The following is a 24,642-nucleotide window of genomic DNA, read 5'->3' as shown; positions in this document are numbered from 1 at the left end:
TAGTGCAGAAATGTACTGTTTTTCACATATAAGGGCCCATTTTCATCCAGTATAAGAACACTGCTAGCAGTTAGTGCTACTGATGTAGAGAAATAATAATTGTCCATTTTGAACCACTGCATTAATTTTGCTCTGCCTGTTTTTACAGGAACCAGATCCACTAGTATCACTGATGTCAAGAGTAAAAACCTTCCCAAGAAGGAAGAAGAGGAAGAAACCGAAGGCTTTGATTTTTTCAAAGAGGAAAAGATACCTGATGTCATTTCTCAGTTCAGTTCATTTAAAGACCAAGATGCTAAAAAGGAAAAAGAAGAGGAGAATGATGTCGATCCACTTGGTGTCCTCAAGTATGCCTTTTCAATTTTGCTTTTCCTCTCCGAGAGCTGCCATATTTGCGGTTGTAAAACTCCAGATAACTAACAGACAGCACCAAAGTGTTAGTTTTCTTCAGCTCTTTGCTGTCATCACATGACCTTCTGAATCTTTGTGGCCCAAATAGCCAAGCTGAATTCAGAATTTATTTCTTAAAAAGTATTTCAGAGCTCCCAATAGTTGGTCTGAGGATGACTATAAAAAAATGCAAAACAACTGAAGTAAGGGGGGCAGCACGTACTTTACATACAGACAGGCGAAAGTTCACACAGTAAAACAGTTGAGAAAATTGGCCAGGTTTTTGTATATTTCACCATTTTTGTAAGCCATCCCAATCCACAGTCTCTGGATGGTGGACAACAGAATAAAAATACAGAATAGAAGCAAAAAGGAAGACATACAAGTAATAGAAATCCTCTAGATGGCCACGAGAAACATTGGCTCCTTGGCAAAAGCACAGTGGAATAGTATTGTTTTAACAGCTGTACAAAATGCCAGAAGGAAGGGAATTGCCTGAACCTCCAGAGGTCAGACGTTTGATATATGAAACAAGGTAGCTTTCCATATTTTTATGACAGCATCCCTGCCAGCCAAATATTTATATATTTATTTACACCCACACCCACACCTCCAGTCTCATGACAATATACAATAAATCAAAATAAAGGTAACAGTAATATAAAAATACAACAACAACAACAATAATTTTTGAAACTGTCAAACTCTATCACCCATTTCTGTAACAAAAAAAAATAGACATATTGATGACAGGTCTTAAATAAGTGCCTTCTGAACCATTCTGTTTTTAAGGCTTTTTAAAAGGTCAGTACTGATAGAGCTATCTGGATTTTTGGTAGGGGTGGGTCATTGATTAAAAAACCAGGCATTTCTCCTGGATCCCACATGGGGAAAGAACCTTAAGTATCCATATGTGACTGGATCTGTAGGAGCTACTTGAAGTCAATGGTCCTGTAGGTTTCCAAATGCCAAGCTATGTCGGGCTTTAAAGGTTAAAGCCATCCTTATACTGGCACTTTGAATTGTACCTGGAAGTGCTCTGGTAAGGTGTCGGTATTCATATGTGAACAGTGGATCTCATCCACCAGGAAGCAATCTGATGCATTTTGGGCCAGTTGCAGTTTCAAAGTCATTTTCAAAAGAAGCCCTGTGTAGAGTGCATTGCAATACTCTAATTGGGAGAAGACAGGGGCATGGGTTGCTATTGCCAGGGCCTCCCAGAGAACCTTTAGCCAAAATTAAGCCTGTTTAAGTTCCCGTGATTAGGCTGGAAAAGCAAACATGAAGGCTACAGGTTCATCATCCCTGACACCTCCCAGATTTTTTGGATTATAATTTACAATCGCTTGCCTTGGCCATGCTGGCTGAGTCTAGCTTGAATCAAAATCCAAAATTTTTGGAAGGGAACCAGCTTATCCATCATTGGATTTGATTTTGCATATACCTTCTTCTTCCTCCCTCCCTGTATTTTCTAGATGAAGAACTCTTCCAGACCCCAGCATTAGAATTTAAACAATTAGTCCAAATAAACTTTTTGATCTAGAAGGTACAGAAAAATTTATTATTCTGGGATCACCTGAAGCAAAGAAGTAGCAGTCTTTTCCAGAATTTAATTTTAGTTCATATTTTTAGAGAATGATGGGACTCCTCCTTGACTGGGGTGGGGGGAACATGTTCTGCTGTATTTTCAATATAACTCAGCCAGAAGTCCCAAGTAGCAGTAGTTTTCTTTTTTTATTATTTCCATTTTTAACTTTGTTTTCTTTTGTTTCTTGTAAAGTCTCTTATTTCCTTGTTAATTTTTTTTATTTGTTGCTTTTCAATTTTTGGTTTTTTAAAAAAAGTTTGTCTCATTTAAATGAACATTCTTTTTCCTTTTTTATTCTTGAAATACTGGGTTGTTAACATGCAGTTTTTTCCATTTAGTCATTTTGTAGAATGTAAAAGGCCTTAGATATCCTTCTAGGTGGACATAGATGCTTACTAAATGGGGCAATTTAAAATTGAAGTCAGTTTGTTTTACAGGGAGCTTATATGTTTCCTACATGAGAAAAATCTTTACTCTGGAAGAACAAGTATATATTGAGTATATCTTCATGGAAATTCAAAATCTGCTAGGGATAGAATAACTTAGATTAACAAATCTCCAATATTTGTAGTGGAATGAGAAATAACTGAGCCAGAAGGATATTTTTAATAGTTGTGATTAAATATTTTATTTAAAAGAGCCAGTCTGGTGTAGTGGTTAAGGCATCAGGCTAGAAACCAGGAGACCATGAGTTCTAGTCCTGCCTTAGGCACGAAGCCAGCTGGGTGACCTTGGGCCACTCCCTCTCTCTCAGCCCTAGGAAGAAGGAAATGGCAAACCACTTCTGAAAATCTTGTCAAGAAAACTGCAGGGACTTGTCCAGGCAGTCTCCAGGAATCAAACACGATTGAACGGACTAAAAAAAAATTACATTTATTATTATAATTCTACTGAATGCTATCTTGATGTTTTCCATACGTAAGTGTTTTGAGTATGTTTTTAATTTATCTGTGGATCAGATAATAATGGCTAAAACTTTAATCAAGTTTAGATCCTCTTTATTCATTAATGCTGTTCTAGCTAAATTTAATTTCCACACATGGAAAATGCTATAAGCTGATATTCTGGAGTTTAATTTGATGGCTGTACAGCAATTAATCCTTCACAGCATGGGGTGTGTGTGTCTCTGTGTATATTCAGCTTCACATCAGACTTGTTCCCCATTTGATTATTTTTTAGTATCTCACTCCTAAGTGATTTGTTATATGGAACTGAGATTTGGGCTTTGTCAGGAGAAACATTAATTTAACTGCAGTGGGAATTGGGTACTTAAGTGTGTAGGATAAAACAAGAAGAGATAGTGTTAAGAATGAAGGGGTGATGAATGAATGTTGACCCAGTACAAAATACAGTAAGTACCTTGAGATGGTTTGGTCATATAAGGAGAAGGTATGAGGATTAAAACACAAAGCAATTATATGAAGGAAGAATAAAGTGAGGGAAAGAGAAAAATGAAGGAGGCTGTGGTTGGAGAGAGTTGATAAGATCTCCAAAAAAAGAGAGGTGGAAAAGTTAAAGAACAAAAATCAATTATAAAGTGGTACATGGATGGATGGAAGCAAGATGGATTGAAAGAGCAGAAAGACATGAAAAGGTATATTGAATGGTGTTGGTGCAAACTAGATTTAGTTGGCTGTCCTTTTCTTTCCCATGTCTTTAATTTCTTTGGATGATGCTTATTATTCTGTTTATGTAATTTGTATAATGTTATTTATCCTGAAAGGAAGAAGAGTGATGGGTATGCACATCTGTATAAAAATTGGGAAATTATTACTGTATGAAGAAGTATGCATTTTCTGAGATGGGGCATATTTAAAAAGAGTATTCTTTTATTATGAAAAGACAATTCCATCCTGGACTTGCAATCCTGAATGGATGGATGTATTTACTTTCTATTTATGAGGTAGCTCTTGTTCAATGTAATGAGAAGACTAATCAATAATATTCTGTAGGGTCAAGGTTTAATGCTGTTTTAAAAAACTAAGCTCTTTTCATATATATATATTATAAAATGTTTCCCCCTTTTTCTTTTTTTCCTTCCTTCCTTCCTTCCTTCCTTCACAACCAACCAAACAACCAAGCTCAGGGAACACCAAAGACACCACAATTCAATCCTGAGCTACGTATATTCTCTTCTATTAGAAGTATATTCTCTGCTGCCAATGGGTGATGATCCAGATGTTGGCAGCCCAGTTATGCTAACCCTATGATGTGGCCAAAGGTTACTAAAAGGCTGCTCCCTTCTAGTTGTTCCTCGCTCCTCCAGATTACTTTTGTTGTTTTGACTAGGTAAGTAAGCATATTGCAGAGCAGAGGAATGGGCTGAAGTCGCCCACAATTTTACTTAAGAATACCTATGTGGCCTTTGTGGAGTACAAGGTTAGTCTTGTACATAAAGAAGAAACTGGAGGCAGCTTTTCTTTTTTTATAAAACCTAGAACATTAAAAAATTAAATGGGTGAGGGAAGGGAATCTGGTTGGCATCAAGGATGATGCCAATGTCCATCGGTGCTCGCGAGATCTATATTATCCATTCTTGTGCTATAGGGGTTATAGAAATAATGTTCCAGAGAATGTCAATAGGATGCATATTCCTGTAATATAAAATCTAAAAACTTTCTCTTCTGAACTCAGGATTTTCAAGTAATTGATAATATCAGGCCTAGTAAATGTATCAAAAGCTACAATGAGAATAAAACCAAATGATATAGTTGCATGCAAATATTCAGGTACTCTTGGTCACATTGTATGTTTCAATAAATCACTACTGTAATAGAACAGACGCTGACAGAAGCTCTATGTGGAGCAGTTAAACATGATGACTTCCTGCATATTTGAAGGCATGCTTACTATTTATGGCACAGTTGTTACAGATTCAAAGTAAGAAAATAGTGAATATGGTAGGTGCAGAATTTTTGTCATCCTTGCAGTTGACTTTCTTCCTCTTCCTCTTCTTCTACTACTACTACTACTACTACTACTACTACTTCTATTATTAATAAGGGAGGCCAAGAAAGATGATTAACTTGTTAGGCCTGCAGTTAGCCAGGAGAAGACAATTCACAGGTGAACAGATATTCTCAACTTCCAGCTAGCAGTCCCAACTGTGAAAAACATTGCTAAGACATAGGAGTTGCATGGAACTCTTAAAATCAAAGCAGGATCTGGAAGAAAAAATCCACTAGAATTGAAAACCAGTCTGTTTTGCAAAACTGAACCCATAGGTCACTGCAAATGACCTGCTGAAAAGTTTAGCAAACATTGGAGTAGTTGTCCATATGATCACTATATAACATTGCTTATTGAACAACAACATGCATGGGAAAGTTGTCTGAAGGAAACCTTTTCTTATATCAAAAGAAGACTGTCTAATGTTTGCAGAAGAAAACATAGATATGCCTGAAACATTTTGGAACAAAGTGCTTTGGACTAATGAAGCAACTGAACAATTGAATGATTCAGCCACAATCATACATGATACATTTGGAGAAAAAAGGGTGAAGCATTTGAAGGTAAGAGTAGCTTGTCAACTGTTAAGCTTGACTCAAATATTTTTTGGGTTGTGTGGTAGACAGTGACACAGAAAATATTGTGAGGGTAGGAGGAAGAACCGAGTCAACTGAATTTTGACATATCCTAAAAGTTCATGTCCCACAGTCAGTGAAGAAATTGAAGCTGAGAAGAGATTGGGTATTTCAGTAAGACAACAATCTGAACTACACCCCCAAATCAACTATAAAGTTCTTACAAGAAAGAAAGATTAAGGTTTGGGAATGCCTTTTAGTTCCCAGCCTTGAATATTATTGAAAATCTTTAGGGAGATCTCAAACATGTAGTGCATACAAGGAGACCTAAGAGTATGTCTGATCTAGGAGAGGTTTATAAGAAAGAGTGGGAAAACAGTTCAAAATCAAGAATAGAAAGTCTGTTACCTGGTTCCAGGTAAGCATTTTATGCTGTTACCTCTTCCCTAGGAGGTGTTTCAGACTGAAAGGGTATGCAAACTTCTGCATCTACATATTCACTGTTACCTTTTGAATCTGTTAACAGCTGCACATAAATGAATACAGATTCAGATTTGTAGAAATATGTCTATTTAACATACTGTTTGACCAGAGAGGCTGAATATTTGCATGCTACTGTATCAAAGTAGATTTTATTCAGACTGCAGTGTTTGTTACCTGAAAGAAGACATTTAGGCCTTGTCAATTATTTGAAAATGTTTAAATCAGCCCATTTTGCCAGCAGATAACATATAGATGGTGAAACTTTTCAAATACCTAAATATCTGGTTCAGCTCTCAGTTTTCCCAGCTGCATCAGGAGCAGCTGTCCAAGATACTCTGGGCACCATGAAGAAGGTACAGAACATGCATCCATGATCTTCCCTACTGATGTAGGGAGCAGCAAGGGAAGCCTTCAAGAACTGCCCTTTCAGAGCACATCAGGTGCCTTGAAGCAGATGTTCCCAATGGAGACACTTTCTTCCATCTTTTCTGAGGGGCAGGGCTAGTGACCTCTGAGGGCATGAGGCAAGGGTGTGTGTGTCAAACTGATAAAAGCGGCATTGTGGCATTGTGCTACAAGACCCGTCCTTTTGTACATGTGGCACACCATTGCAGGTATGTACAAAAGGGGCAAAGCTTTCGGTACAATGCTGCAGTGCTGCTGTCATCGTTCTGATGAACATCCTGTGGATGCCGATGGACAGGGCTTAAGTGAAACCGGGAGGCTTTGGGGGAGTGATTCAGGAAGCCCTTAGCATGCCTCTTTACAGTATGAAAGTCATGATTCACTTTAAGGCAAGCAATTCATTGCATTAATATCAGTCAATACCATTTTGAACAAATGTCTCGCTTTTCTAAATGGCGCATTCTGACATTTGCCATCGTGCTGTTCCAAGCAATTTTGGCTTTTGAATTAATTCCTAAGCCATTTCAAATGGTAGAAGGAAATGGGAGAGCAGGTTTTTGTAATAAATACAGTCAGAAATGAATTGCCTGGATGATACCATAAGTAACAAAAATAAAAAAAATAATTGTGGTGGTGTGTAAACTGAAGCCTGTATCTCCTTTGACCACCAGCTCAGACATGCTTGTGTTGTCCAAGTACATTGCTGCACAGCCATTGAGATTTTTACTTTTGACAGCCGAGTTCCAAGCCAGGTCCTGAAAGTTGGCCTGGCCATTCAATAGGGCCAAGTGACACCAGCTTTGGCCATGCTTCCAACCTCAGCCATTTGTCAAAGCCACCATTTTTAGATAGCAGCTTTTGGCAATACTATGACATTCACTTGATGTTGGCTTCTCTCTTCCCTTCCAAGCATATGTTTTTATCTGGCAGCTGTACAATAAAAATCCTAATAAAAATTATAACAGAAAATTTCATCAAGATGGACAAGGTAAGTTTACAGTGATGTTCCCCAGGGGCCCAACATTTGTTTATTTTTTATTAAAGTTTTTAGTGTACAGCTGTAATCTTTGAAGTAAATGTTTTTGTGTTTTTTTTTCTGTGTTTGTTAAGACAGTTGAATATCATGGGTATACCTCACCCATGGCAGTTTTATCAGGATGGATTTATTCTTTTTTGTGCTGATTGTCTGCACATGAATGCTGCAGGAAATGGGTGCAAAAGGCACTAGAAAAAGTACCTAAGTATTCAGTGTTATTTCAATATACCCCGTGTTATTTATCAAAGTAGTCAGAATTTCCTTTTACATATTAGCAGTTCTTCCCTACTTGGATGCTTTGCTGATGTATTGAGATACAACTCCTTCTGTTCCCAGCTGCAATAATCAGGGTGGCTGGGGATGATGGGAAGAGCAAATGAATATCTGAGCAGGTATCAACTTGAGAAGGAACTTGATATACAATACTGTGTACCAATAGGACTAGGAGAGTTCTCTAAAATTGTTTTTTTAGCTGGCCCATTCATGCATGAGAATTTGGTATCAGTATATTCAGGAGAGTATGGTGTTTATTTATTTATATTTATTTATTTAATGTTTGCATGTTTGCAGAAGTACGAAGAAAGGCTGTAAGACTAAACACACTCTCTGTCCATGGAATGCAGAATGAATGTTGGAGGGCAGGAAAAAGGCAGAAAACTTTGGTTAAAGGGGAATGAAATGGAAGAATATTGGAATGCTGAACATTTTGTAGCAGGCCCACTTATCCTGTATTCAATTTGAAAGAGAGGCTGGTTTCATAAATGTTCTGCAGGCTGATCAAACATTAGATGTCAATAATGAAGCACTCAGTGCAACACTTCTTATTCAGAGTGAAAGATATCTCTAAACTCAGACATATGTATCTATCCCATTTTTGTCAGGACACTCAAGGTTCTGGATGGCCATCCGACTTGAACCCACCGCCCTCCCCCAAATTCTGCCTTGATCCTGGCTAGCTGCTATGACTGATTGGTTGATCTTGGCTGGCTTAGTGGTGGCAAGAGGAGTAGGAGTGATGGAGGCTGCAGTTGCCCCTTCAACAAAACCACTGCACTGATGTCCTGTCCCTCCCTTTGATTTAGTTCCCTAACTGGGGACATCACCACTGGCATCAGAGCAAGTTAGAAAGGACTAGCAATGGGGGGGGGAAGGTGTGAATGTAGTCAGAAAGTATGGTGCGGTCTGGAGTTTGTGTGGGTCACTGGTATAAAGTGAAGAGATTTTCTCTGGACACTATTCTATTTCCAAAACCTGCTATTGTTCCAGTCTAGGGCTTTTCTGATATAACCAGAGTTTTATTTTCCCAAACTGCTTATGTTTCCAAAAGGGACTGTATTGCGTCAGACTAGGGTGTTTTTTTCCCCCTTGGCATAGAGCAGTTTTTAAAAAAAAAACTGATAGTTTCACTCTGACCAAACAGAAGTCCAAGGAGAATACATTGTGAAAGTACATTCAGTTCTTTGTATTCTGCAGAGGACATGGGATTTATAAAGCTATGCTGAAAAGGAAACATATATGCCTTTTATGAAACGTGTAGTTGTTTGTTTATTAAATTTGTATGCCTCCCAACAACTCTGGGCGGCTCACAAGTAAAAACATATAAAAAACATCAATAAGAAACAAACAAAAAAAGAATAAATGACAAAAACTGGTCAGGAAATAAAGAAAAGAAACAGGCCCACACTGTCCAAGGGGGCTTCACTCATTCTTGCTAAAGGCCTGGGAAAAGAGCCAGGTTTTCAAGTCCCTTTGAAACACCAGCAGGTTGGCAGCCATGAGGGGGAACCTCATTCCATAGGACAGGCGTGCCTACAGAGAAGGTGCACTTCCAGGCTACTGATAGATGGCACTGTTTAATGGAGTCTGCCAACCCCCCCCCCCCCCCCGAGATCAAATTGGCTGGGCAGAGACTATGGGTTGTGATTTCTGTATATTCCCTGGTGGGATTGTGATGGGAAGGGACATACATAAAGGTACTATCAGGTAAAGGCAAAGTCCCCTTTGTGTCAAGCGCAACTCCTGTTGGGTATATGGCCAGAGCCACACTGACCCTTGGAACAGTAGAAGAGTGGCTGGCTATTACCTTCTTTTAGGAAGATTCTTCTATTTTCCAATCTAGCCTACCGCCCTGAGATTTTAGGATAGTTTCCCATCCAAGTATCAACCAGCCTTGCTTGGATTTTCTCACAAGGTAGTGTCAGACAAATGTGGAAAGACAGAAGAGTTTAAGTCCTCCTGAGTGCTGATGAGCTATTAGGCTAATTTACACAGCTCAGTGAGAGACCAGCAAATATAGAAGTACTTCTTTTCAGGCATTTTTCCCCCCTTACAGTGCAATTTGCCACTTACTGTAAATGACAGTTTCTGTAAACTGATAGGCAGAATGTGTCTTGATAGTGAAACAGCAAAAACAAAAACTACATGCTGATACACAAAAACCAATAATCTTTCCCACTGTGTTGGAAAAGAAAACATAGGTGCCAGATAAAAGCAATTATCACAGAGTTATGGTGATTTTACAAAAGTTTCCCTGAATATAAATGGTACTGTAGTTCTGATAAGAAATTATTAAGAGTGCTCTTGCAGGAAGTCTGTTCCTGCAGTGCCAAATAGTACTTTAACCCCAATTAACTTTCATTAATTATTTATTGATTTGGTCTCAAGGGAAGACTGTTCCTACAGTGGCAAACACTCTCAGCTCCAGTTACTAATATCTTATTTTTCTGGATTTATCCCTTTAGAGTTTAAGAGTCAGAATGTATGCAGGGTGAGGAAATGGGAGAAGAAATGCATAAATAAAACTAAGTTTGTATGCCTTGGTATATATAGTTCTAATCAAACCACTCTCTCCAATTTCAACATAATTCCCTTCTTTCTATAACCTATTCTTTCTAATTATCAAAACCATAAATCACAAAGTCATTTTCTTTCTCACGCAAAAAGTCGGTAAGAGGTTGCCAGTAATTGATGAATGTCAGTAATGACCTTTCTCTAATCAAAGAAGTTGGTTTGTCCATCTAAGCAAGTTCTGTCAATTTCATCAACAATTCCTCTATGGTGAGTAATGCTGAATCTTTCCATCTTTGATCCACAACACATACTTGAAGCAGCTTTAAGTCATCCATAATCGTACTGGTGTTTTCTTTCTTATCCAAGTGCATTTGTTATAGCTGCTGCTGCTGCTGTAGATAGAATGTACACATGCTTCTTAAATACGTCATCAGTGAGTGTGACCAACCCAGCTGCTATTGGCTACTTTAGGCTGATTCAGGCATGGCCACTCCATCCTAGGCTTCAAGTGCTATTCTCCATGGCTATTCTGCTGTGGGCAGCAGGAGGGCCTGTGCCCTTCCCTTGTATCTGCATGAGACTTGGCTTTGAAAGAAGAATGATTCTTATTAACAGCTGCCTGGAAGTGAATAGATCATTTATCAGGTAGACTGTTTTTAATCACAAGTCTAGCACTGCTTTGAAGGAGCAGTAAACCCACATTGACACATGACCTTGCAAGCATTGGTTGGTGCAGTGGGAATTTCATTGACACATATTGCGCCACCCCCGCAGCTGCTCAGTCCAGAAATAAGGGACTAAAACCCAGAGTCTCTAGGTCAAACCAGGAGAGGTGGCAACCCTACGGCCTGGTGGGTATGTGAATATCCTTTTTAAGTGTTCAGAAAGGAAAAATGTCATATATAACTGCTTTATTTGAACTTTTAACCTAAATCAGCAGGAATATACATATATATATATATATATATATATATATATATAGGTAAAGGTAAAGGTTTCCCTTGACGTAAAGTCCAGTCGTGTCCGACTCTAGGGGGCGGTGCTCATCTCCGTTTCTAAGCCTTAGAGCTGGCATTGTCCGGAGACACTTCCGGGTCATGTGGCCAGCATGACACGGAACGCCGTTACCTTCCCGCCGAAGTGGTACCTATTGATCTACTCACATTTGCATGTTTTCGAACTGCTAGGTGAGCAGGAGCTGGGACTAGCAACGGGAGCTCACCCCGCCACGCGGTTTCGAACCGCCGACCTTCCGATCGGCAGCTCAGCGGTTTAACCCGCAGCGCCACCGCGTCCCTCATATATATATATATATATATATATATATATATATATATATATATATATATATATAATAACTCCATTATAACTAGTATATCTGAACATAATTATACAGTGGGCTAAAGGTATATAAAGGTATATAAAGTATAGCATTACATTTTCCCCCAAAAGTTTTCTATATGAACTATTTTACTTAAGTTTCAAAATCAATCTCATTTTCAAGATCTACCAAAACTGCCAGCAAGCATTTTTATAGCAATAATTTCAAATCCTTAGTGGGGGAAAAATATTTCTCTATGTCACTGGTGTTAAAAAAAAAAAAGCAAAAACAAAAACTCCATTCGTGCAAAATGCCTTATTGTCATACTCTTTTTACTGTTTTTATTGTGTTTGTCCTTGCATCAATTGTGTTGCAAGCCTGCTACTCCACTTGTACAAACTAGGGAAATGTGAAATTGAGAGATACCAGTCACTTGTTCAAAGCTATACCATCTGCTCAGGTCAGGGAGTTTGCCTGTCAAAATAATTATGTTATGGTCAACAAAAAAACAATTGAGTTTACAAAAATGTTCATCCGTTACAGCATATCAAATTTCCAATGGTGGAGGGATCTCTCTCACACACACACACTGATTTTTCCCTGCACCCACAAATAGACCTAAGAGAAGTTCACAGTAAAGACAAGTGTGTTTGGGAGAAGGCAAGTCAAACAGAAACCTTGTTCCTGACACCCCTTTTCTACATACTGAAGTTCCTCTCTTGTGTACTTCAGGAGGTGGCCATTTTGCTAGGCCACACCCATTGGCAGCCCATTTGGGAGCAGGGGTTGGCCTAGATCAGGGGCTGGCTGATGTCAGGGCCAGCCTCGCTTCGCAATAAGACACAGACTCACTTAATGGGTATTAAGGATTTCTGGTTTATTGGAATGATAGCTGACAGAACGAAAAACGGGAACGGGGTAGGTAGTGTGGGGGTGCCCCTTTTATACCCTCCTGTATTGCCCCGGGCCTCCCCACCCCTCAATGCCCCGATCCCTCTTGATGGGACCCTTGATGGCTGCCGGGGCGTTTTCCCCGGTGTCTTCTTTTGTCTCCCTGCGACGGTTGTGTCCTCCGGGGCACCATGTGCGTCTTATCTTCATCCCTCTGACGTCTCTCTTTTCAGCTGCTGATGGGTCCATGGGTGTGAGTGCCTTTGGGTGCTTGTGTTAATCCCTGGTTTGATTATCTCCTTCCTCCTTTCCTTAATGATCATGATCCACGTTGTGAGGCTCTTTGTGCCTTGCAACGAGGTCATGACATGCTGCCCCCCCAAAGATGTTCTTATGGTGCTGGTTTCTCTGGGTATGCCTCGTGGAACTGTCTTGTTAGTTGTCTAGCCATGACGTGTCGTGCCTGGACCCACTCTGGGTGTGAGAAATGTTTCCATTTCATGAGGTATTGTAGTGTTCCTCTTTGCTTTCTTGAGTCCAGTATTTCTTTTACTTCAAAATGTTGTTGGTTGTCTATCATTATGGGTGGGGGTGGAGGTTCTTCCGTATGCCATTTAGATGTGCTCGTTGGCATCAGTAGTGCACAGTGAAACACTGGGTGGACCAGTCTCAAATTGTAAGGCAGTTCCAGTTTGAAGGTAACTGGGTTGATTACTTGTATGATTTTAAAAGGTCCAATGAATTTCGGTGCCAATTTCTTTGAGGGTTGCGAGGTCTTTATGAACTTAGTGGGGAGGTAGACCCTATCTCCCACTTTGTAGTTCGGTGCCTCCGCCCTGTGGTTGTCCGCATATTTTTTGTACGTGGTTTGTGCGTCTGCTAGGGCCGTTTGGATGATTGGCCAGGTTGTTGCCAGCTGTGCCGCCCAATCGTCTGGTGAGCAGGGCAGGGTTTCGGGTTGCGGCAATTCTGGTATCGGTACAAAGTCCCTTCCGTAGACCACCTTAAATGGGGTGTGGCCAGTGCTCTGGTGTACCGCGTTATTATAGGCCACCTCTGCAAAAGGTAGTAGGTCTACCCAGTTGTCCTGTTGATAATTTATGAATGCCCTCAGGAACTGTTCAAGTGTTGAGTTTAGGATCTCTGTGGATCCGTCCGTGTGTGGATGCCACGCAGTGGACAGTGCTTGCTTGGTTCCGATTAGTTTTAAAAATTCCCACCAAAACTTTGACGTGAATTGTGTGCCTCTGTCAGTCACCAACCTGTAGGGGGCGCCGTGGATCCTGTATATGTGTGTTAGGAACAAACGTGCCAGCTGTTGTGCGGAGGGGATAGTTGCGCACGGGATGAAGTGTGCCTGTTTCGAGAAATAGTCTTTTACCACCCATATCACAGTTTTTCTTTGGCTGGGTGGGAGGTCCACAATGAAATCCATGGAAATTTCTTCCCATGGGCGGGAGGGGCTGGCTACTGGCTGTAGCAGCCCGTGGGGTTTCCCTCCTTTCCGTTTGGTGGTGGCACATATGGGGCAGTTGGCCACGTAGTCTTTTACGTCCTTTCTGAGGTTTGGCCACCAAAATTGCCTCCTCGTTAGGTGGAGGGTTTTTACAAACCCAAAATGCCCTGCAGATTTGTCATTGTGCGATCTATGTAAGATCTCCCCCCGCAGTGATTTGGGCACGTACAAGGCTTTCTCTTTCCAGGCGATGTTGTCTTTGAAAGATACATGTTGTCGGTTGTTTTGCAACCATGTATCTTGCTGTAGTGCTTGTGTGAGTCTTTGTTGCCAGTTCGGTGAAATTGAGCGCCGGCTCCGATCGCTCCCCGCCGTTCGTGCTGGCGTGCGCTGATTCCTTGTCTGGCTACGCGTGACAGCTGGGCAGCCGAGCTGTTTCTCAGTCCATACTGTCCCCACGATGTCGGAGGCTTGCGTGTCGTCCTGTGGCCTTCGGGAAAGGGCGTCTGCCAAGAAGTTTTTCTTGCCCGGTATGAATTTCAGCGTGAAATTGAACCGGCTGAAAAACTGAGCCCATCGCACCTGCTTCGGGCTGAGCCGTTTTGGCGTGCTGAGTGCCTCCAGGTTCTTGTGGTCCGTCCAGACCTCGAAGGGGCAGGTGGCCCCCTCCAGCAGGTGCCGCCATGTTTCCAAGGCTGTCTTTACTGCAAACGCCTCCTTTTCCCATACGTGCCATCTCCGCTCTGTTTCGGAGAATTTGCGGGAAAGGTAGGCGCAGGGCTTTAGGTGGTTGTCGGAGTCCTTTTGAAGCAGAATGGCTCCGATGGAAAAGTCGGAGGCATCTGCCTGCACCACAAAAGGCTTGGTGGGGTCGGGGTGTTGTAGCACTGGCTCAGCTGTGAAGAGGGTTTTCAGTCTCTCGAATGCCGTTTGACAGTCAGCTGTCCAATTCAGTAGCGCCCCCGGGTTTCTCAATTTGCGTGTGTCCCCCAAGCCCTTAGTCTTTAACAGGTTAGTTAGGGGCAAGATAGTCTCTGCCAGCCTGGGCGTGAACCCCCTGTAGAAATTAGTGAATCCAAGGAGGCTTTGCAGTTGTCTCCTCGTGCGTGGGCGTTCCCACGCCAGGATGGCTTGGACCTTGCTGGGGTCCATTTCTATCCCTTTAGCTGAAATCCTCTACCCTAGGTAGTCAATTTGTTTTTTATGAAACTCGCACTTGGAGAGCTTAACGAACAGCTCTGCCTTGCGAAGTTTCTTGAGCACTTCTTTTACCAATCGTTCATGCTCACGTTCTGTTTCTGTGTAGATCAATACATCATCGAGGTAAACCAAAACCCCCTTAAAAAGGTGGTCACGCAGGACCTCATTAATTAACTGCATGAATACCCCCGGTGCTCCTGCCAGTCCGAATGGGAGTACTTTATATTGAAACGCCCCCAATGGGCAGTTGAAAGCAGTCTTCCACTCATCCCCCTCCCGTATCCGTATGCGGTAGTAGGCTTCCCTTATGTCCAGTTTGGAGAATACCTTACCCTTTACCAGGTGGGACAAAATGTCCTTTATTAAGGGTAAGGGGTATTTATTTGAAATGCTTGCTGTGTTTAATCCGCGGTAGTCTGTACAGAGCCGCAATGACCCGTCCTTTTTCTCGCGAAAGAGGACTGGAGCTCCCACTGGAGAGTTTGCTGGCTCGATAAAACCTCTCGCCAAGTTTTTATCTATGAAGTCCCTTAATGCTGCTAGCTCTCGCTGGGTCATAGCATATATGTTTGGTTTGGGTAGGGGTACCCCCGGGACCAGTTCAATAGTGCAGTCCGTCTTTCTGTGGGGGGGGAGTTTGTCCGCCTCTTTCTCGCCGAAAACGTCGGCGAAATCCCCGTATTTGGTTGGCAGTCCCTCTGGCAGTGCCGTCCCTCTGTGTTCCGCAGTCGTCGCCCCCCCCCATGGCTGCTCGGGGAACCCTGTTCCCTGAAGGTGCTTGGTAACGCCCGTCAGCAAACTTAATCTCTCTGGTTCTCCAGTTGATGACTGGGTTTTGCTGCACGAGCCATGGGATCCCCAGTATGAGTCGGGGTTGCCCCACCGGTGCCACGATGAACGCCAATTTTTCCTTGTGGCTGCCGAGCCGTAGCGCGGTTTCTCCGGTGTATTGGGTGACCGGGCCCCCTCCCGCTGCAGATCCATCGAGCTGCGAGAACACCAGGTGGTGCTGAAGTGGATAGCAGCGGAGGTCAAGTGCGGCTGCCAGGTCAGGGTGCATCAGGCTTTTGGAGCAACCCGAATCAATGAGTGCCCAGACCTTTTCAGTTTTATTTCGAAGGGTGAGGGTAACACGGACGTAGAGGGTGGGGCATTCCTCACTCACCCCTTTGTCGTAGCGCCTGTCAGTGTCCTCCACCTGTCCTTCGGCGCCCCTTAGGCCAGGTGGTTGTCGTTTCCCGTCGGCTCATCGGGGTTGCTTTCCTCCTCCTCTGAACTGTAGGGGACGTGTCTGCGTCGGTACTCCCCCTTCGCCGCTGGTCGCTTTCTTGGCGCTGGGGTTGGTGCTGTTTGTGCCCTCCTCGGGCTCTCTCTGGGTGTCGTTTTGGGGCATGCGGCTGCTTTGTGATCTTCCCTGCCGCACGTGAAGCATTGCCCTTTTGCGAAGCGTCTGTCCCGTTCCTCCTTCCAGGGTTGGGGTCTCGCCCTCACCTGCCTTGCGCTGGTGCGTGGGGGTCTCGCTGTCTCCATCTGCTGCGTTTCCCTCCTTGCGTGGAGGAACGTGTCGTGAGCGTTCTCCGCTTCCGCTGCCAGCCGGATCCAACCCGTCAGGGAGCTGGGGTTGTCGCGGCCGAGTGCCCACCGGAGGACGTTTAAGTTGAGTCCGTGTTTGAACTTCTCAATCAGTGTCGATTGAGACCAAGTGTCCACTTTTCCGGCTAGGGCTTGGAACTCCATGGCATACTCTGCCACGGAGCGCGGGCTTTGTCTGAGTGTCTCTAGCGCCCTTTTCGCATTTTCTTGCTCCAGGGGGTCCCTGAAGTGCCGTTCCAGCGCCTGCAGGAATTCTGTGCTGTCCTGCAGCGCCCGGGCGCCTGATTGGCACAATTGGACGTACCAATCGGCGGCCTGCCCTTTTAGTTTTATGGCCAGGGCATTGATTTTGCCCCGTTCAGTTCTGAAGCAGGGACCCCATTCTTCGAGGTAGTACCTCGCGTTAGTCAAGAAAAAGGAGAGTTTAGAGGGGTCCCCGTCAAACTTTATGCCAAAGTCCTTGGCAGGTGTTCTGGTCTGGTTCCTGGCGCCCTCTAAGTCATGCCTCGGGCTCTGCGGGAGCTGCTGCGGGTCGGGTTGTCTCCAGTTCTCTTGCGGCATTGGTGCCTCTCTCTGGGTCTCCTCGCAAGGTCGTCGTCCCGTCGCTCGGGGGGGAGGGCGGGGTGTTCTCCCTCGGTCGGGCTCCTGGATCCAGGCTCCGCCGTCGCCGCCCGCCGGGTCGTCCCTCCGCCTCTCAGCCTGGCGCGTCTCCCGTCGTGGGGTGGGTTCCTGGGACCGGGCGCCGTCGCCGCCGAGGTTGTCCCGCCGTCTCACGTCCGGGCGCTCCTCCGATCGGTGGGCGGCCTCCTGGGGTCGGGTTCCGCCGTGGTCGCCGCCGTCCGCTGGGTCTCCGCCCCGTCTCTCGTCCCGGCGCGCCTCCGATCGTCGGGTGGGCTCCTTGGGCCGGGTTCCGCCGTCACCGCCACCCCGCTCGCCCCGCCGCCGTTCGTCCGGGGGTGCCTCTGCGCCGCCTCCGCTGCGGAGTCCCTGCGCCGCCGTCAGCTGTTGGAGCATCAGCCGCATCGCCTGCATCCCTTCCTCCAGCGCGTCGAGCCTCACCGCCGTCCCCGGCTTCCCACCGAGGTGTTCGCCGCTCTGCTCGCCCTCGCCGTTGGCCGTGGTGGAGGACGGATCGTCCCTCGGTCCCTCCGCGGTGCCAGGCGTGCCCTCACCTTCGGGTGCCCAGGGTGGCGGTTCGTCTCGCACTTCCTCCGGGGTTGCCTGCGGGCCTGGAGAGGGTCCCCTCGTCTCGCCCCCGGTGCCTCGCAGGCTCCGGGGCACCGGGTTGGGTCCCTCCCCCGCCGCTTCCCCCCAGCTGGGTCCCATACTTACCGGGGCGTTGCATCGCCCGGACCTCAGCTGCATCCCGCCCTGCGAGAGCGGGGCTTCGTCGCTGGGCGCCGAAGGGTTGCGCCTCCTCGGTTCCTGGTTCTCCATGCCTGGCTGGGTCCCTCACAAGCTTGTTGGATAGGTACCAGGTGGAAAAAAAAATGTTTGGGTTCCCGTTTTTATGTCAGGGCCAGCCTCGCTTCGCAATAAGACACAGACTCACTTAATGGGTATTAAGGATTTCTGGTTTATTGAAATGATAGCTGACAGAACGAAAAACGGGAACGGGGTAGGTAGTGTGGGGGTGCCCCTTTTATACCCTCCTGTATTGCCCCGGGCCTCCCCACCCCTCAATGCCCCGATCCCTCTTGATGGGACCCTTGATGGCTGCCGGGGCGTTTTCCCCGGTGTCTTCTTTTGTCTCCCTGCGACGGTTGTGTCCTCCGGGGCACCATGTGCGTCTTATCTTCATCCCTCTGACGTCTCTCTTTTCAGCTGCTGATGGGTCCATGGGTGTGAGTGCCTTTGGGTGCTTGTGTTAATCCCTGGTTTGATTATCTCCTTCCTCCTTTCCTTAATGATCATGATCCACGTTGTGAGGCTCTTTGTGCCTTGCAACGAGGTCATGACATGCTGCCCCCCCAAAGATGTTCTTATGGTGCTGGTTTCTCTGGGTATGCCTCGTGGAACTGTCTTGTTAGTTGTCTAGCCATGACGTGTCGTGCCTGGACCCACTCTGGGTGTGAGAAATGTTTCCATTTCATGAGGTATTGTAGTGTTCCTCTTTGCTTTCTTGAGTCCAGTATTTCTTTTACTTCAAAATGTTGTTGGTTGTCTATCATTATGGGTGGGGGTGGAGGTTCTTCCGTATGCCATTTAGATGTGCTCGTTGGCATCAGTAGTGCACAGTGAAACACTGGGTGGACCAGTCTCAAATTGTAAGGCAGTTCCAGTTTGAAGGTAACTGGGTTGATTACTTGTATGATTTTAAAAGGTCCAATGAATTTCGGTGCCAATTTCTTTGAGGGTTGCGAGGTCTTTATGAACTTAGTGGGGAGGTAGACCCTATCTCCCACTTTGTAGTTCGGTTTGATTATCTCCTTCCTCCTTTCCTTAATGATCATGATCCACGTTGTGAGGCTCTTTGTGCCTTGCAACGAGGTCATGACAGCTGAGAAATTCTGGGAGTTGCAGTCCACACGTCTTAAAGTCACTGAGGTTGAGAAACACTGCCCTAGATCCACACATATTCATGTTTACTGATAGCTTATATTCTACAGCTGCCTTTGTAGGCATTCTGCCTCCCCTCCTTTTACTGTAGTATATTTAGCAACTATCAGCCAGTGCTTTGCAGCTGCATTTGAAATCAGATGGTGTGATACCACATTCAGTGAAGCCTGAGCAAATGACCTTGGGAAAGAGTTGCTTTGAGTGAGTTGGTAATACAGAGGAAATGGTTAAGTCTGTTTCCCCCCCCAGAATGTAGCCCTTTTGAGCCCTCATTCGTAGACATAGAAAACTGGTATGTTGGGAAAAGCTGATCTTTGATGAGGTGAGTTTTTAGTCAGAAGGACCGATGGTTTGGGGACTTGGGAGAGGTGATGGGAAAAGAAAAAGTTGAATTTTGAGATGTGGCTGTTACTGTGCTCTAAGCAGGTCAAGCCAGGAACAGTGTTAGCAGCTCCTTTGCAGTTTGTGAGCAATAAAACTGGCACCTTTTTAAAAGTACAGAAGGACATGTGCTGCAGCAAATTAGTTTGACCCGTGCCTTCTTTCTTCTCCAGCTTGGATGCTGGGGAGGGGAGACACTGAAGCATCTTTTGTCTGAGGGGTTTATAATAATAGCGTGACTCAGCTCTTCCGCTAAGGATTCCAAATGTGCATTACCTCATCGAATGCTCCCAAGCTGCTGCCTGAGGAACAGGAAATGTTGAATCATTCGATTCACAGAGCTCTTTTGTTGACAGTAGAAAGCGTTAATGGGAGTGGATTTGAGTTGCCTCTTGTTCATTTCCCCCCCTTTCCCTTTCTAATGAGCTTTATCTGGGTTGGGCTTTAAACAGCCTTATTCATGGTATGTAGATGATTGTGAATGTTTGCCCTCATTCTTGCAAATAAAGTCACTAAACTACATTGGTACTGAAGTGGCCAGTGTTCTTCTGGTATGTATAAGCATCATTTGCTGGTTGTCACGGCTACTCAAGCGAGAAGTTATTGGAATGCCCACTTTAGCTCACTGTTTGAGCCATGCTACACTGGCTTTGCCCTCCTGCTGCTGCTGGACAAGCAATATCCATCATGCAGCAGCAGCAGCAGCACACCAGCAGTAATACACTGCAAAGTGCAAATAAATGCTTTACTAAATAGATAAATCATAGAGAGGTTAAATTTATTGCAGACAAAGCTGGCATTCAAGAGCCTGAGCCCAGTGTACCCAGTGATTTGGATATCTGGCATGTGAGATTGGGGTCCTGAAGCAGAGATTGGCAATCTCTCTTACCTTGGAACAGTTCATGTCCCATCTCCCACCATAATTCCTTCTGTCAGTCTCCAATCCTTTAGGCTACCTAGCTGCCACTCAGGTACCCAATGTCAGATAATAACATCCAACCAAAAGTCAACTAGAAATGTGATACTGACCTAACTAACCCCACATTGCTTCCCCACTGTTCTTACAACGGAACAACTCCGGCATAAGCTGTTTTCTTGACTTTTCAGTGCTTGTTTACCGAAAGGGGATCGCACTGAATGTAGTATGACTTACCCTTTAGTAAACATCTTTTGGGTTGCAAATTTACAGGCCCATTCAAGCCTTGTGTTGCCCATTTCCCTTTGTCTTGTTTCAAAAAAGCATGCTTAGAATTACAGCCTAAGTACAATGTAGTTCCCATGGTTTCTATGCTCCAACACAGGCTTAATTTACATTGTAAAACCTTAAAATAAGTAGGTCTGGTTCCTTGACACAGTTATGTATATTTTTAATAGGATATTATGTGTTCCATCCTTACTTTTTTTTTTACTGCCTGGCTAAAATAGTAACAAAGGGTAGGCCCAAGTACAGAAAAGATTGAAGAGCAAACTCTGTGTCTGTCCAGTCCTTTTAAAATATGTAGACACTTAAAATGTCTTTTTGACTGCCTGGCCAGATTTCAAGGAACAGTGAAACTAGCTCTGAAAGTCTAGGGACAGGATCAAGTTAGACCTGTTTACTTGGACCAGCTGCTTTCTCCTCTTTCTGCTACTCATGATAAGCCTCATGTGGAATGAGGGGAGCATAAAAACCAACTAGCTGATATTTGGCCAAGGAATCTATGCTTCAGAGAAAAAAAGGCCCCCAACTTCCACCAGGTGAAAATATATTCAGTCAGGCTAGCCCTTTTCTTCAGTTTGATAGCCCTTTGGATCCCAGCTGTTATTTCTAACAGGTCTGTCATTTAGTTTATTAAATGTGAACCATATGAATTTTATTTATTAGATTATCAATAGAATATTCCTAAAACACCCAAGATTTGTACAAATTATACATAAAAATAAAAGTAACATAATGACCGGCTATAAATATATATATATACACACACACACACACACATACACACTGTATATATAATAAATGGCTGCATAAGGACATTTTCCAAATCAGTTTCTTTGAACAATATAAATATTTCCCATTTCAAGGATTTAGTGCTGCCTCCTTATGTGCTGGGCTCCCTTTCCTGTGAATAATTCAGTGATAGTATTGTTATCCTCATATTGCAGATGGGGACCATCACCTTTCTTGAATGGTGCTGTAGCATTTTTCAAGCATTACTCCAAACCACTTGGAAACCATGAATAAGAAGGCAAGTAGCTTTGTGTTGCACCCTTATTTGTCCCAACTATGAGATTCTAGTAAATTTTGCTGAATGATGCATTTACAAACTTCCTTATGGTAGCATCCTCTTTCCCTATGATTTAAAGCAATGCTTGAAAAGAGCTGGTTCGAATAAACAAACACACCACAAAGGTTAGCTCTCTCTTGATTAGGCATAGATTTCATGGAGCTCAGTAGGACCTACTTCTGTGTAAATATGGAAGTTGGCACTGAAAATTCCCTTGGCAATTTTGTCATCTGTAGGGATTATCTTTAGTTTAGACAATATTTGTCTCCCTTCATTACCTGTTGCTGTGCACAAAAAGCAAGTCCCTACTTCTTTCATGTCTTCTTGAGCCAAAACATATTGTTCCACTTCTCCTTGATGATGTTATTGAGGACTCAGGGAACCTTCTGTTTTCTAGTGAGGGATGTATCATGGGACTGGCAGCAAGCACAAAGAAATGCAAAAGAGTCCTGTGTTTCTTCAAGTCTCTCTTTCAACAGGAAAGAGGCGTTTAACCTATATGTCATTTTTAATAGAAATGCTTAGGTGACAAAGGACATCCAAGAAGCTGTCAGCTAGCTTGATTTAATCTTACTTTATGAAAACAAATACAAAATATTGCAACATTTAGAGGAGGTAAGTAAAAAGATAACTGAGATGCAGTCCCTGCTTAGGACAAGACTTTACCTTACATTGAGTCTTAAGGGCTTGATTAATGTTACAGCTATAATTTCTAATCATCGTAATTAAGCAAATTGTATTTCCTATCAACCTTAAAGCAAAGTCACACTAATATTGTAGTTTACGAAATAATTTTATCTATTCTTTTTTATTCTACAAGGGTTATGAACCAAACAGAGATGACCTTAGCAAAAGAAATTCCATATGCATTGTACTATGAACTGACTCTAATCTGTATTGGCTTTATGTAGAGCAATTGGATAAAAGCAGTGAGAAAGGATGTTGGAAAACTATTGTTCATTCTTCTGATAAGGACATATGTGATGTATAAAGTGACACAAATTAGAAGAATATGTTCTATATATTTTTTTATATCCCCAAAGCAATGAAAAAGTTATTCAGCAAACTGAAATATCTGTGCCAGTATTTGTTCTAAACATTATTTAGTACTAGAGTTAGAGTATCATTTTTCTACAGAATTTGAACAGGTTTTGGGAACATTGCAGTTTTATTTACTCAGCGTACTAGCAATGAACCAGCAATGACTAGAATGACACTGATGAATGGGACGCCCATGACTTGTTTAGCCCACCAGCAACAAACCCCTAGAAATAGGCATCTGTATTTAAATTTTTGTTGTTTAAAAAAAAGAATTGACACTTCAGAGAAGTTACAAACTGTGCTATGTGAGTGACCCCAGACAGCTGGGTAGGCATCTGTCTCTTCCCACAGAACATGTTATGCTTTCTCAGCACTTTCTGTTGATGTCATGCTGGGTATACAAGCATTTCTGTTCAATCATCTTGTTGTGTGTTCTCTTCCTTAACTTAATCCCCATTACTGGAGCTTGACAGCATAACCATCCTTATTTGGAAGAAGACATTCTTTCAACTGCTGTTGACTGGGGTTGGACATATTCTTAATATGATACGTTCTTGCCTTTGTACATTTTATGCCACTGGCTGATATTCTTCTCACGATGGGTTGTGACAGCAGGAGCTTGCTAAATACAGATTTAAGAAGCCTAGTGCCTCCTTGTTTTGAAGTGACCTTAGGAAATTTGCATTGCTAGTTATGTCAGTCAACAAGTTGTTCATCAGTGGCGCCTATAGAAAAAAAATGAGCTGTAACAACACTCTGGCAACAACACTCTGCCTAAGTATCCGTAATGGTTAAGATTAGTTCATCATTTTGGGATTCCCAGAATTCCTTGATATTCCAGTAAATTTAAAAATGGAACTAACCTGCCGATTGGTCAACAGTGTAGATGAAATGTTAGCAAAATACTTTCACTGTTAGTATTTTCTGGAAAGATCTGGTTGTATCCAGTTTAGAAAGAGGAATTAATTGTACATGTCATTATCAGTCACAAAGATGCACCATCCTGCTTGGAAAAGGCCATAGTGTGATCATTGCACTATTTCAAAATATTTTCTGACAATTGCATTCAACACTAGAATAGATAGTGGTTGTGAAACAGTGCAATCTGTTATAAAGCCTCTTTTATTGATTACTTAAATGAGAGAAATCTTGGTGTTTGTTAATTCAGAATTATATCCATCTGGACAAACACAATGATGGAAGGAACTATGTTAAGAGTTAGCGTTCTTAAGATTGAATACCCATATTGAAATACACTTTTAATTTTCCTTTATTTACCTGAGATTTCTCCTATTTGAAATAGTTGGATGGAGTAAAGCTGAACAACAGGAGTGGGCAGAAATTAGAAATCTGGATCTCCTATCTGATGTCTCATTAATCGACAATTGAGCAACATGAATTTCTGACTCCCAGTATTATATTGCTGAAAGGATGATGACTTGGAGTCAATTTATATGCAGTAGGACTTTCAGTTAGAAACTGATTCCAAGAAGATCAAGCAAGGAAGGAGTATACTGAAATTTTGTACAGTAGAAATGTCACCATCCAAAATACCTTAGAAGATATTCACTATTTACAAGAACCTCTAGTACTGGAAGATGAGTTATACTGTATCAGCACTCCAGTCATTACCAAGTCAGAAGGCTACAGGAATTGATGAAGTATCTACAGAAATATGGCAACCATCAGAAAAAGAATCTGTAAAGGTTCCAAGCAG

At 43.2% G+C, this 24,642-nt stretch overlaps 2 protein-coding genes across 3 annotated transcripts in view; both read left to right on the top strand.

The window, feature by feature from the left end:
• LDAH (lipid droplet associated hydrolase) overlaps window positions 1-24,642 on the top strand; it is a 554,138-nt gene that overhangs the window by 178,104 nt on the left and 351,392 nt on the right. The window lies entirely within an intron of this gene.
• HS1BP3 (HCLS1 binding protein 3) overlaps window positions 1-24,642 on the top strand; it is a 58,332-nt gene that overhangs the window by 14,082 nt on the left and 19,608 nt on the right. For both annotated transcript variants that reach the window (XM_063314973.1, XM_063314964.1), the window contains one exon: window positions 149-347. In XM_063314973.1, coding sequence (XP_063171043.1) covers window positions 149-347 — 199 coding nt within the window. The remainder of the gene's footprint in view (window positions 1-148; window positions 348-24,642) is intronic.

This window comes from Candoia aspera, chromosome 1 (genome assembly GCF_035149785.1).
Source record: "Candoia aspera isolate rCanAsp1 chromosome 1, rCanAsp1.hap2, whole genome shotgun sequence".
Lineage (NCBI taxonomy): Eukaryota > Metazoa > Chordata > Lepidosauria > Squamata > Boidae > Candoia > Candoia aspera.
Note: the sequence above shows the minus strand (reverse complement) of the source record. Positions and strands in the feature narration are given on the sequence as shown.